The 13,820-nt window shown below is 48.2% G+C and overlaps 1 protein-coding gene and 1 long non-coding RNA gene across 9 annotated transcripts in view; one reads left to right on the top strand and one right to left on the bottom strand.

The window, feature by feature from the left end:
• Positions 1-4,751, bottom strand: part of LOC116718129 (FH1/FH2 domain-containing protein 1-like) — a 32,032-nt gene extending 27,281 nt beyond the window's left edge. For 7 of the 8 annotated variants that reach the window (XM_032559811.1, XM_032559814.1, XM_032559812.1 and 4 more), the window contains exons 1-3: positions 4,484-4,751; positions 421-527; positions 272-336 (exon numbers count right to left, since the gene is read on the bottom strand). In XM_032559811.1, coding sequence (XP_032415702.1) covers positions 272-336; positions 421-527; positions 4,484-4,648 — 337 coding nt within the window. In that variant the 5' untranslated portion in view covers positions 4,649-4,751. Of the gene's footprint in view, positions 1-271; positions 337-420; positions 528-604; positions 719-4,483 lie in introns of those variants that run through there. The other variant, XM_032559817.1, reaches the window with a different exon arrangement.
• A 3,210-nt stretch (positions 4,752-7,961) lies between these two features.
• LOC116718140 (uncharacterized) lies at positions 7,962-9,809 on the top strand. Its single transcript, XR_004338881.1, has 3 exons — positions 7,962-8,969; positions 9,050-9,232; positions 9,334-9,809. It is a non-coding gene; the product is annotated as an uncharacterized LOC116718140 (long non-coding RNA).
• Positions 9,810-13,820: the final 4,011 nt, after the last annotated feature.

Raw genomic sequence — 13,820 nt, 5'->3', positions numbered from 1 at the left:
ATCTATGAAAAGATTGATCTCCTCCCTGATCAATTATTTCTGTCTGAAGATATCAACCAAAACCAGAACCATCAGAACCCGTCCCGGGTGCAGAGGGACATGCGGTCTGGTCTGCTCTGCAGACGTCGGCTGGTGTCCTCAGGTTTCCATGGAAACAGAGGTTTGGTTTAGCCCTCTCAGAGGTTCCAGAACCAGGCGACCCAACAGAACCGGCTGAGTCAGAGGAAACTCTGCCTGCCTTTCCTGTGAGTCAGCAGACGGAAACATTTACCCAGGATGAGGTGAACGCGGACGGAGAGCTGGTTCCTCAGGACCAGGATCGGCTTCCTGCCCTTTCTGTGGAAACAGAGACACGGTCAGAACCCGGTGCCGGTTCTGGTACCACAGCAGCAAGGGTCGGGGGTCGGGGCTCAGACTCACGCCAGGTCCTGGTAGAAGGTGTCCAGCTCATCCCGCTGCTCCGCCAGAGACGAGTCCAGGTCCAGGTACGTCCCGCTGGGAGACACCTGCAGGGCGCAGTCCTCCAGCTGCAACACAACCGGATCGGTTTCACTCCTAGCTGGATGTTAGCCACAGACTAGCTAGCTAGATGTTAGCAACAGACCATCTAGCTCAGAGGTGGGCAATCCTTGTCCTGGAGGTTCGGTATCCTGCAACTCTTACACGTCTCCCTGGTCCAACACGCTTGAATCCAACAGCTGAATCTCCTCCTCAGTGCAGTCAGGTTCTCCAGAGTCCTGCTAATGACCTCATTATTTGACTCAGGTGTGTTGAAGTAGAGACACATCTAAAAGTTGCAGGAGACTTTTAGGCCCTCCAGGCCTGGAGATGACCACCCCTGAGCTAGCTGGATGTTAGCCACATCACCATCTAGCTGGATGTTAACTACAGACCCGCTAGCTGGATGTTAGCCACAGACCCACTAGCTGGATGTTAGCCACAGACCCGCTAGCTAGATGTTAGCCACAGACCCGCTAGCTGGATGTTATCCACAGACCCGCTAGCTGGATGTTAGCCACAGACCATCTAGCTGGATGTTAGCCACAGACCCACTAGCTGGATGTTAGCCACAGACCCGCTAGCTAGATGTTAGCCACAGACCCGCTAGCTGGATGTTATCCACAGACCATCTAGCTAGATGTTAGCCACAGACCCGCTAGCTGGCTGTTAGCCACAGACCCGCTAGCTAGATGTTAGCCACAGACCCGCTAGCTGGATGTTATCCACAGATCATCTAGCTAGATGTTAGCCACAGACCCGCTAGCTGGCTGTTAGCCACAGACCCACTAGCTAGATGTTAGCCACAGACCCGCTAGCTGGATGTTATCCGCAGACCATCTAGCTAGATGTTAGCCACAGACCAGCTAGCTAGATGTTAGCCTCAGACCCGCTAGCTGGCTGTTAGCCACAGACCCGCTAGCTAGATGTTAGCCACAGACCAGCTAGCTGGCTGTTAGCCACAGACCAGCTAGCTAGATGTTAGCCACAGACCTGCTAGCTGGATGTTAGCCACAGCTGGATGTATTCAAACTTTATCGGAGTTATTTAATTAGGAATAAAAACATGAAATAAATAAACTGTGGATTATTTGTATTAAAAGAATATAAATATAAATATAGAGACTCAAGCTGAGAAATATTGAAGATCACAGGCTTCATTCATTTATTTATAGATTATGAATCATTTTGCAGCAGCGACGTCAGAACCAGAGAGAGAGTGTGTGTGTGTGTGTGTGTGTGTGTGTGTGTGTGTGTGTGTGTGTGTGTGCACGCGCATGTGTTAATCGTAAATAGATCCAGCAGCAGCTGCTGCCACAACAAACAGAACCAACTCAACTGGACCCAGAAGGATCAGGAACACAGAAGATCACGACCCAAACTCCATCAGAACCAGAACTTCCTGATCCAGAACCATTTCTCTAGCGAAGTCCAATCTGGCCTAGTAATCGTCTCTAGTCCTCCTGGCTCCAATCGGACCTCGGCCAGTCAAGCAGCACAGACAGAGGTTCTGGACCAGTAGAACCAGTAGAACCACATTCTGCCTGCTATTTCTGGACTGGAGCTGAGGAAGAGGAGGATGATGAAGCTCAGCTCCACATTTTAAAGCGATGCAGTAACTGCAGCGTGTTGGTTCTGGTTCTGGTCTGGTTTATCAGAGTGAGCTCACTGCCCAGCTTTAGAAACTGATTCTCAGGTTTCCTGAGGTTTGGTAACGTTTAGTGGCCCAGTTCGGCCCGATTCTATTGAACCAGGCGGTTTGGTTCTATTGGACCCAGTTTGATCCAGAGTGTTGCTGTGGTGGAAGCAGGGAGGTTCTGGGTTCGAATCCCAGCCCATAATAATCAGCTCTGTCTTCCAGCTGGTGGTTCTGAAGCAACTGGACTGAACCAGAACCAGAACTGGCCCAGTAAACTCGTGGCATCAGATTGTAACCATGGTAACAACAATCACACTTTTTTTTTTTACAGTTTTAGAAAGTGAACTTTAAGTGTTGAAACCAACAAATCAAATTTTAAATCTGCAGACCTGAAGGCTTCATCAGCTGACAGTGGGCGTGGTCATAATGATGGGCGTGGTCACAACGATGGGCGTGGTTATAGTGGTGGGCGTGGTTATAATGGTGGGCGTGGCCCGTTTTGATTTTAATATGATCAGAATTATTATGAAACAGAGCAAAGAGGTAAATCTGGAATTTGATCATTTAGACCAGGGGTCTCAAACTCCAGTCCTGCAACTTTTAGATGAGCCTCTGCTGCACCTGAACAGAATAATTAGGTGATTAGCGAGGCTGGGAGACCTGATCTACACCAGGAGGAGGTAATGAAGCCATTTCATTCCAGTGCTCTGTACCTGTGGTACATCTAAAAACTGCAGGACAGCGACTGGAGGCCTGGAGTTTGACATCCCTGATCTAGAGGTTTATTGCAGGTCATTGATAAATATTTAATTTATGAAAACCCAGAAAATCTCCTGAACGTCGCAGAGTGTCAGGCGCCCAGGCGTAGCGCCACCTGTGGTCTGATCGAGGAGGAGCTTCAGACGGACAGGCGGACCAGAAGTCTGGTCGGGTCCAGGTTCTGATCAGAACCACCGGATCGACCTGTCCAGCAGAGGAGAAAGGCGGACTGCTCCTTTAATCCTTTAAACAGGAAGGAAACGCTGCAGTTAGCTTATCGGATGCCCCGCCCACTTCCTGCTGGGGGCCGAGGAAGAGGATGAAGACCTCACACCCTCCCAGGCTGCGGAACCGGCCCCAAGGCATGATGGGAACAATCAGAGGTCTGAACATTCCTGCAGGCCTCAAACGCCTCACAGCAGACTGGACTCGGACCGGTCGGGTCCGACTTGTCATCTTTACTAAAGGTCAACAACCTGAAGTTTAAATAGGAGTTTTCAGTTCTGATGCATTTTATGATCATAAAAAAAATCTGGAAAATTTTCTGATAATTTAAAGTTTAAATAATAATAATAATAATAATAATAATAATAATAATAATAATAATCTCTTACTGTGATAAACAGAAACTTGTTTTTTTAAGTATTTTGGCAGTTAAAAAGTTCAAAGGTTAAAGGTGACTCAGAACCTGGTCTGGGGACCGACAGGTTCTGGTTCTGGTGGGTTCAGGTCAGACAGGTCTGTCTGTCTCCGTCTGAGGACTCTGACCTTTGACCTCTGGCTCCACACTGAGTCGCCTCTGAATCATTTCGTGGCACTTTGCTCACTTCCTGTTTGGCAAAACGGAAAAAATCTGCCAGGAACAAGAGGACTGGGAGAGAGACTGGGAGGACTGGGAGGTTTGTCTTCAGACTGGTCGTTTCCTCTGCAGGACGGATTTCACTGCAGCCTGAAGGACCAATCAGCTGCAGCTCCTGAAGCCCCGCCCCCTGCTCTACCTATCCAGGTGCTGGAAGCCCCGCCCCCTTCACTGCTGGTTGCTCAACAGGTGAGCAGAAACTTTGACCCAGATCAGAACAGAAAACCTCTGACAGCCCAACACAGAAACATCAGAACCTCCAGAACCAGAAGATCCAGCAGAACCTCCACAGACCCGGATCCATCTCAGCAGAACCAGTTCTGGTCCACTCTGGTTTCCAACTACGGTTCAGATTGTTGTGGTTCTGCTCTCCGAACGTCCCATCACAGCCTTCCAGGACTTTGACTAGGCCGTTGTGTGTGCTGCTGTGTTTGGTTCCCAGTTCAGACCCGGTTTGGACCGGGCCTCAGCTGCTGAAGAGGTTCAGATTTATCTGATGTGTTTCCGGTCAGTAAAGAGGCGGGACTTCCTGCTCTTCCGGACTCACCTGTCCAGGTGAACCTTTAACTGGACCGGACTCGTTTTGTGTAATTATTCATCATGATGTCACCCTGGCTACGAGACACCTCACCCTGGAAACCTTTCCTCCCTCCATGCGCCTCACCTGACAGATTTTGGCACTAAGCTCACGCTGAGCCCGGTTCCGGCCCGGTTCGGAGTGTGACCCACCTTCAGCGGCGCCCCGAGCAGCTTGTGGATGCCGGAGATCTGCTCGCTCAGCGGCTGGTCCTCCTCCAGGGAGACAGTCGGAGGTCTCCGCGGTTCGGGAAAGTTTGTGCAGACGAACGGGTCCGAGTCCTCCAGGTACTGGACCCGGCAGGTGACGGAATCCATGGCCGAAAGTCAGCGACCAGACTGCGGCTGGGCTGCTGAGGGAGAGTCGGTGCGGCTCGCTGCGCCGCGGAGGAAAGTTTAAATGAAGCTGAGCGCAGGAGGACCTGGCTGCACAAAGGGGCGGGGCCTAGGGATGACGTCAGGCCCATATTTGGAACTGGCATTTTACCACGCACAACCAGAGACTACATCCGGTTTGGCCTTTCAGAATAAAGCTCATCCGATCAGAGAGCCGGCCTTTCGCTTTAGAAAATAAATCCAGCTGAATAAATTTGTTTTGATTTTCTGATTCAAAATAATAAAGAGGTGAAATCAAAGATGGCTTCTCTTCATAATCTGAGCAACACGTCACTATGACATCACTGCTCGTATATATAATAGACTACAAAATAAATTAATGTATGACTAAAATAATGAAGTTAAAAGAAAACTAAGAGAATAAGAGGAAAGAGGAAAAATGGAATCTTAGATCAGTGGTTCCCAAAGTGTGGGGCGCGCCCCCTATGGGAGGCGCAGTGCCATTGCAGGGAGGGGGCGGGGGGACAGGAAGCAGTATGGATGAATGAAAAAAAACTCACACAGTTACACAAAAGTGTTTCACTGTAAAGATGGTTTGTGGTTGAACAATATGTGACCAGTTGATTGTTTTTTCTTTTTGGGGGGATTTTGTTGTAATCCATAGGGGGGCCCAGAAAATCTTTGGGAACCACTGACTTAGATTATGGTGATAATCTTAGTTTAATACTGTAGTAAACTATAAAACAATTTGTTAATATTCAGATATAATACACATTATATAATTAAGTTGGACAAATTCTCATTTTTTTCTATGTGTTACATGCAATTTTCGCCAAATTAAATAGTGTATCAAGCCATTTGTTTATTTGATTATTTATTGATACTTGGCAGGTTCAGTCCTAAACAATTAAAAACAGAAAAATAAAATAAAGTTTTCTGCTCAATCACATTTAACACAAATACAGAAAACTTTTTTAAACATAATATTTGGGATTTAAAGCAATAATCCAGGAGGCCTTCAGAGCCCAAGCAGACTGAAAATATTCTCTCATCTCCATTTCAAAGGGAGTTCTGGGTCTGGTTCTGATCCAGTTCTGCTGCTGGCCGTTCAGATCGGTTTATCTGAACTCCAGAAGAGGCAGAAATATAAATCTGAAATAAATCTGAGCCAACTTGAACTCAGGATGCTAACCTGAACTCCAGCAGGGGAAACGTTTTCATCTTTAACGTCCAGCAGAAACAGAAGAGACGATTTGATGACTTCACCGTAAACAGCTGTTCAGTCCTGCAGAACCTCCAGAACCTCCAGAACCTCTGGGGTAACTTTATATCTTTACATGTTTTCCAGCATCCATTACAGTGAACGCCAGGCTTTTAATGTGAAGGAGTATCCTAGAAGTTCCGGTTTGGTGGTGAGGGTGTTTGCTCACGTCAGAATGACATCATGAGCTCAGGGAGTCGCGTGGAGCTGCTCTGGGATCAGTTTAGAAACTAAACTTGATTCCATTATTTCAACAGACCGGGGAGCTGCTCCACAGCGCCTTCTGGCGGCTGAAGCACTGCATCGCATCTGAGGACAGTTACTACTAATGTTTTATTTTATGGCTTCTTCAGCCGTTTCGTCTTGTTTAATTTAATTTTTATTTTAAGGTTTCGTCTCTTGCCGGTCCTTCTATCCTCCGGAGTTTTGCATTTGAACTCTTCATCAGTGATTTTCACTCCGTTATGAATCTTCCCTGTCAACATTCTTCATGTTATTCTACATTTCTGAGACCTTTTTGAGCATTTCTCCTCTCAGCGCCTCCTGGTGGCAGCATGTTGGAGCAGCTCTGCTGGACGCTAAGCAGCTGGAAGATTTTCTGCTTTTACCTTTTTACTTTTGCAATGTTGTTATGTCGCGTAACCATAGCAACGAGGTGTTTTTACAGGTGGGAGCAGCTGATAAGCATCTCAAAAGCTCAGATGAACCGTGAACTTTGACCCCGGTCAGAGAGGAGCTGATCAGGAGGCTGATGGAAGTTCAGCCATGTTTTCCAAGAATTGTTCTGAACTCCAGCGTCTCTCTGACCAAAAAGCAGCGACTCGTCTGCTGCCTGGATGCTAAGCTGTCAGCATGTCAGTCAGAGGCCTCTTCACATTCGCTGCCACACTGACTGCTACTGGAGATGCTTTATGGTGTTTTATGAAAGTGGTTCTCCATCCAGAACGGAACTTTCTTCTTTAACTTCTGCAGAACTTTCTGAGTCACGTTGATGTTCTGAAGGGAATCAGCAGTTCAGAGATTAATGACATAATCTGAATTATTGCAATTTAATTTGTTGGGATTAATAAATGATTATTTATTCTGCTTTTCTCTCCACCATCCCTTCATATCTGCATGCAGAAGAGAACCATCATGATTCTAAGGTTTCCTTTTAATCTGAAACATTTTGTGATTTAAAAAAAAGTATTTATTTGATTTTCTGCCTGTGGCGATTCGAGCAGCTGGAACATTTTCCCTCCAACTGGAGATGAGAAGAAGAAGCAAAACTAAAAATATAGGGTGTAATATTTTTTTAATCATAAAATTTACTCTGCTTTTCAATCATTGTTATAAAATAGAAGGTAAAATAATTGATTGAAATGTTATTTGTCATGCTCATCTTTCTGACTGGCTGCTTTGCTGCTACTGTTAGCGTCGCGGCGCTACATGGAAAAGTTTGTGACCAGAAACAGCAAGAAGGAAAAAGTCCAGCTGCACAAACAATAAGTGAATAAAAATGAGAGATAATAATATATTATTATTATTATATGGATGCATGTTGGATGATTTTACAGTAAGTCACCTGCAGATGGAAACCAGCTGAAGCTAAATCTGTAGAAAATCTCCGCCACTTATTGATGATGTTTTTTTAACATCGTCCCTGATAAATAATCAAACTGAGCTGATCACACGGTGCCGTTCATGGCAGCTCCAGCAGGGGGCAGCAGCGCTCCACGGCTCCTCCGGTCCCACGGCTTGCAGCGGGGTTGCGTAAGAAACGTGATGAAAGACACTGAAACACACACACACACACACAGTCTGTGGTTGATTATCTCGCTCTCTTATCGATCCATTGATCATTCTGTCACATCAGGCCACGCCCACAAGGCTTCTAGCAGGCCGTTGCCATGGTAATCGCTCTAACCAGACCCAGACCACGCAGAGTTCAGCTTCATCTGGGAGGAGAGGAACAATCAGAGGACGGTATGTAGGACTTCACTGACCTTTGACCTCACAGGTGAGATTTCCCCAACCAGTCAGAAGATCCCAGTTAACCCAGTTAGATCACTGGTTCTGGTTCAGCCTCCAGCAAACCTGTCAGGGTGGGAAGACAGCAGGGTGTACTTACTTTCTTCATTTTCTCTATCTTCTCTAAATAATGCCAGTCTGGATCAGCTGGGTGTACGGGGTGTACATACATTTCACCTGGGGTGGGTCGGTCGGTCAGTCGGTCAGTTGGTCGGTCAGTCGGTAGATCAGTCACTTGGTCAGTCGGTCGGTCAGTTGGTCTGGCGGTTGGTCTTTCAGTCGGTCGGTCAGTCAGTTGGTCGGTCAGTCGGTTGGTTGGTTGGTCTGGCGGTAGGTCAGTAGGTCAGTCACTTGGTCAGTCGGTCGGTCTTTCGGTCGGTTGGTTGGTCTGGCGATCAGTCAGTCGGTAGGTCAGTCACTTGGTCGGTCAGTCGGTCGGTCTTTCGGTCAGTTGGTTGGTTGGTCTGGCGGTCGGTCAGTCACTTGGTCAGTCGGTCAGTAAGTTGGTCAGTTGGTCGGTCAGTCGGTTGGTTGGTCTGGCGGTCAGTCAGTCGGTAGGTCAGTCAGTCGGTCGGCCAGTCACTTGGTCGGTCGGTTGGTCTTTCAGTCGGTCATTCTGGCGGTCAATCAGTTGATTGGTTGTCCAGCTCAACGTGTCTTTGAGTTAAAAGATGTTTAAAGTTTAAAATACGGCTAAAAGACATTATTAACAAAACCTAAACAGAAAATTTAAAGTTTCTTAAGAAAGGGAAAAAAATACAGTTAAAATAAATATTTATTCTCTTCAGTTGTTTCATCCTAATTAAAGTGTCCAAATATTTTGATCCATTATTGACTTTATTAGCTGAAGTTGTTAACATGTTGTTAGCATGATCAGGAAGTGGATAGAGTTCAGGTGAATGACCTCTGACCCCAGGCTGTGTTCACATACTGACATTTTCCTGTTGCTGTTTCTGGATAAAATCTGAACGAATCTCAGCCTGGAGGAGCAACTGGAGGCTGGCAGCCCGCCAGGCTGATGAAGGCCTGGAGGTAAATTCATCCGTCCATCTCCAGTCTCAGGTTTCAGCCCTCCGGCCCCCGTCCTGCTGACTCGGCTCTTTCTCCCTCAGAACCTCCCAGCTGCTGTTTCTCAACCTCTGGGCCGGTTTCCAGAGGGAAGACAGACGTCCTCACAGCAGGACGGTCGTCCGGGCGTCCTGGACTTACGCAAGACAAGTGATGGACAGACGGAGACCTCCTGACCCCTGAGTGACCTCTAACCCGGCCCTGATGTTCTGCAGCGGGTCGGTGCGGTCCAGCAGCAAATCATTCTGTCACACGGTGAATTATTGGGAAGTAAAAACAGAAACTCAAAAATATTTTGTCTTTTCTGTCTTTTGTGTTTGTTTTTCAGATGTATCCAAAGACCAGAAACAGCTCAGAAAGACTTTAAGTGTCCAACTCGTCACTGTGAACCACAGCATCAACTCAGGACTTTGACTAGGCCGTTGTGCTCTGCAGTCGTTTATTAGTGAAAAACATTTCAGCAACAAGACAGTTCAACGTTCCACAGAAACATCATTAAGTCGCCAATTATGAAACAATAAACGTCACGTTTTGTCTCATCAAATACAAAAAGAGGAGACAAAACTGGTTCTGGAACCAGAACCAGAACCTGAGAGGTCTGAAGGTTGATCCAGCAGATCTTTAATGAAAACATGATGAGTTTCTCTGATCTGAGACTTTAGTCTCTGGTCCTGGAAATGTTCTGCAGCTGCTAGAAGGCCCACTGTGGAACCCAAGGCTCAGGTCAGAGGTCAGAGGTCAGCCTCTGGTTTACAGCTGGAACAACTGAAGCTGACTCTAGATCTATAGCTCTAGATTGTTCCTCTTTAGGTCCAAATATAAAACTTCACTTCTTCCATGATGGACAACATCACTCCACTGGTTCCAGTAGTAACTGGGACGGCCCAGCAGCAGTCTTCATCCTGCTGGCTCTCGCTCCACCTATTGCCCAACCCTGCTGGGATTTGACCTCTTGACCCCGGCTGCACGCCTCGCTCAGAGCCTCAGCTCAGAGGGGGCCACCCCCCCGACCTTTCCCCCACTTCCTGGGCCAATCAGAGCTTACAGGAAGTGGGTGAGGGGTGGCGGCGGGTTGCTCAAGCAGCCGGCCTCCTTGTTCTTCCTCCCCTGCCTCCTCTTCCTCACACTCTGAGCCGTGTGTTTCTGCATTGCCGCTCCCCGGGGGGGTGGGGGGGTGGGGTGGGGGGGGTGGAGGGGGGGCTAACGATGAAGAGATGAAGTGATTAACGAGGCGCTGCTGACGGAGCGGCTCCGGGAGGCGCAGCGTTCCGTCCCCCAGGACCAGAACCGGTCCAAACAACCGGCAGCTCCCTGCATCAGCTGGAGCCTAGATCTGATCCTAGATCTGGACTCATCTAGATCTCTGATCCAGTCTGGTGGGTTTCAGCAGAACCAGAGGTTCATGTTCATCTCACCTGCAGGTCCTGTCGGTAACCTGCTGTAACCATGGCAACCATACCTCCCGACCGTTTCAGACACGATCGTGTTCCTGCATGTATTGTGAACAGCCCAGGCTCCTGCATCCTGTAACCATGGCAACCAACAGGTAAGCAACGGAGAGCGTTAACTGCAGCGGGGACAAAACGGTTTCAGTCCTTCAGGCGCTCGGTCTGCGCTGATGAAGCTCCCCTCGCCTCAGGATGCTGAACGCATGAACCAGATCTGTTCAGTGATGCTAACAACGGCCTCACCAAAGGGGGCGCTAATGATCCCGATGCTGACCTCTTTCTGATGTTTGGCCCTCTGCATCGCCGTTTCCATGGAAACCACGTGACACCAGCTTCACTGAGACAAAACGAGCAGCCGCTCCGTCCAATCAGGAGGCAGGACGCCGGAGAGCCGCTCCGTCCAATCAGGAGGCAGGACGCCGGAGAGCCGCTCCGTCCAATCAGGAGGCAGGACGCCGGAGAGCCGCTCCGTCCAATCAGGAGGCAGGACGCCAGAGAGCCGCTCCGTCCAATCAGGAGGCAGGACGCCGGAGAGCCGCTCCGTCCAATCAGGAGGCAGGACGCCGGAGAGCCTCGGTCACCGAAACATTTCGACTCTGCCAACATTTCCATCGACACTAAAACAGATGTTTTTACTGTCATTTAAAAAGTTTAATTTACTCACATTTCTGTTAATCCAAACTAACATTTTCTGTATTTTTACATCTGTTGGTAAATTCATGTTATTATATTTATATTAAAACCAGAAATTATAGTGGAAAATATACTGCACAACATGTTAAATACATTAAAATATTGTTGAAACAAACTGCAGAATTAAAAGTCATTTTTCAATAATCAATAGTTTGGAGTCAATAATTCAAACTCAGAAATTTGCATGGCAACATTAAAGCAGAGCTGTAAACACCTGACCAGTTTTATACCAGGAAAATACTGAGTTCAACCTGAGATGCTACATTAGTGTGGCATCATGCAGTTAGCATGATGCTACGTTAGCATAGCATCATGCTAACTGCTGCGGTTCATGAGTTTTAGCAATCTGCAGCTCCTTTAACAACATGGCTGCTCACATATAAACTGGAAAAGGTTCAAAAGTTTCCATGGATTTCAAAGTCCTTCAGTTCATTTAGGAGGGATGGAAGGCGACCTTTGACCTCAGTCAGGATTTGACCCCAGAAGAGACTAAAATGGCATTTAACTCAGAGAAAGTTCAGGGTAAAGCTAAACGTTTCTGCTGGTGAACCGGTTCCGGTCCGTTTAGCAGCTTCTCCGGTTCTGATGAATGAGGTGCGTGTTTCCACGCGTCTGTGATTTGACTAGGCTGGATTTACGGCCTCTCCGTAACAACTGCAGCCGCTCACATGAAATAACTCATGTTTAGGGGAAGAGCAGGATCAGTGGAGCCGCCTGGCGCTGATTAGCTGGATGTGGAAGAACCGAGACGCTGATTGGATCCAGCAGGCCAGTCAGCTGGAAAACTGATGGGTCTGGATCCAACATGGCCGCCGGGGCCCCGTCGCTCCTGTTGGACTCGATGACGGGCAGAAAGCTTGGAGGTGAGAGGATCAACACACCGTCTGGTCCTGATCCGCAGAACCCTCACCTGTCCAGGTAACCATGGCGTCTGTCGCAGCCAATCAGAGCCCAGAAGCCTCTCCCTTCTCCTCCACTTGGACGGCCTTCGTCCTCCTCTTCCTCCTGCTGAGGTCAGCGCTGCTGTGGGCAGATGGCCAACCTGATTGGCCGAGCTCCCAGTCGCCACGGCGATGCAGACGACACGTGAACAGCACGCTTCCAGTGCTGCTCAAAGGTCCCTGGGCAGACCCTCCCACAGACACATACTGATGTGTTCAGAGGTCACACACACACACAGAGTCGTGTTTTCGTGTCTTGTGGGGCCTTTCCATTAACTTCCATTCATTCTGCAACACAAAGCAGCATTTCTGTTCACCATCTCACATTGCAGACAGAAATGGCTCCCATAAGGATATAAAAACTTGGTTCTCTCTCTCAAACACACACACACACACACACACACTTTACCATTTAAACTGACCGAAAATAAAATCTCATAAAGAGACTGAACAGTTTTTTGTTGCTGATGATTTCATTTCTTTACTTTGCCCCATCGCCTGTTTTCCCAGCAGCGCCACCTTCAGGAAAAGATTCTCCAGTCGGGCTGCACTGTTTAACTGGACGCTGCGTTTCCGTTACTGATGACCCAAATCTTTGTCGATTTTCTGCTAAATTTGTCAGTTTATGTCGATAAAACATCATTTTTAACGGCGTCGTTTCCATTAATCAAGAGATTAAACTAAAATCAATATGTTTGTTCACATGATAAAAACATGGCGGCGGTGGCATCAGAGTAGAGGAACCGGAGAACCGTAGGCGGAGGCCTCGGGCCTCAAGGCCGGCGTCAGTGGTTCGACTCCCGGCCTGGTGACCTTTCACCTTTCCCCCCTTAAACTGGAGGTTATTGTGGGAAACGTTCTGATCTGGAGCTCACTGTCCTGAGACATGTCCTCCGCCTGCCTGCAGGGGGAGCTACAGAGCCATCAGCTCACCTGTACCACCAGCAGGTAGCCGGCCTTGCTGTGAATGCTGAGCAGTCTGTGTCTCTACGACCTTCCTGTCGCCTCCTGATCCTCCTGGGATCCATCCGATTCCTCTCGTCGCTCTGCAGCTCAGCCAGCCTCCCATAATTCCTTGCAGCTTGATCAGCAGCAGATTTATGAGCCGCTGCGGCAGCTGGCGCTCCGTCAATCATGTGACCTCATCAGAAAGCTGTCAGAGCGGGTTACCTGCTGCTAGCCTAGCCGCGGCGCGCCCTGCCAGGCCGCAGCGCTGAGTTATGGTTGGGCTTTAATGCGACGCAGCAGCAGCCAATGAAGCAATTACCTCCAGAGCCGTAAGTCATGACACCCACAGCGGCGCAGGGCGGAGGCTTCTTCACGCTACTGGACCGGTTCCATCCGGTTCTGATCCGCTCTGGGTGCAGACGAGGTCCACTTCCCACCGCATGCTGGGAAACAAGGACGAGTCAGGCTGCTACCTGCAGGAAGGGTCAGAGGTCACCATGGAGACCCATCAGAAGCTCACAGCTGGAAACCTGACATCACTTCGTTTACAGTTTCACTTTATTCATCCTTAAAGGCCCAAAGTTATCAGCAATGATTTGGGTTGTTTAGTCAGTTTTAAAGTCACATTTCATTGATTCATTTATAAATGTTACAGTTTCAAACTAACATTTATTTAACAAGCTAAATAGTTGAAATAGTAAAAGATTAATTTACTTTGACTAACCCATTCTAAGTCATGAGTCAACTCTGACCTTTGACCCCAGTCCTATTGCAGAACTGGGTCT

Source organism: Xiphophorus hellerii, chromosome 4, assembly GCF_003331165.1.
Source record: "Xiphophorus hellerii strain 12219 chromosome 4, Xiphophorus_hellerii-4.1, whole genome shotgun sequence".
NCBI lineage: Eukaryota > Metazoa > Chordata > Actinopteri > Cyprinodontiformes > Poeciliidae > Xiphophorus > Xiphophorus hellerii.
Note: the sequence above shows the minus strand (reverse complement) of the source record. Positions and strands in the feature narration are given on the sequence as shown.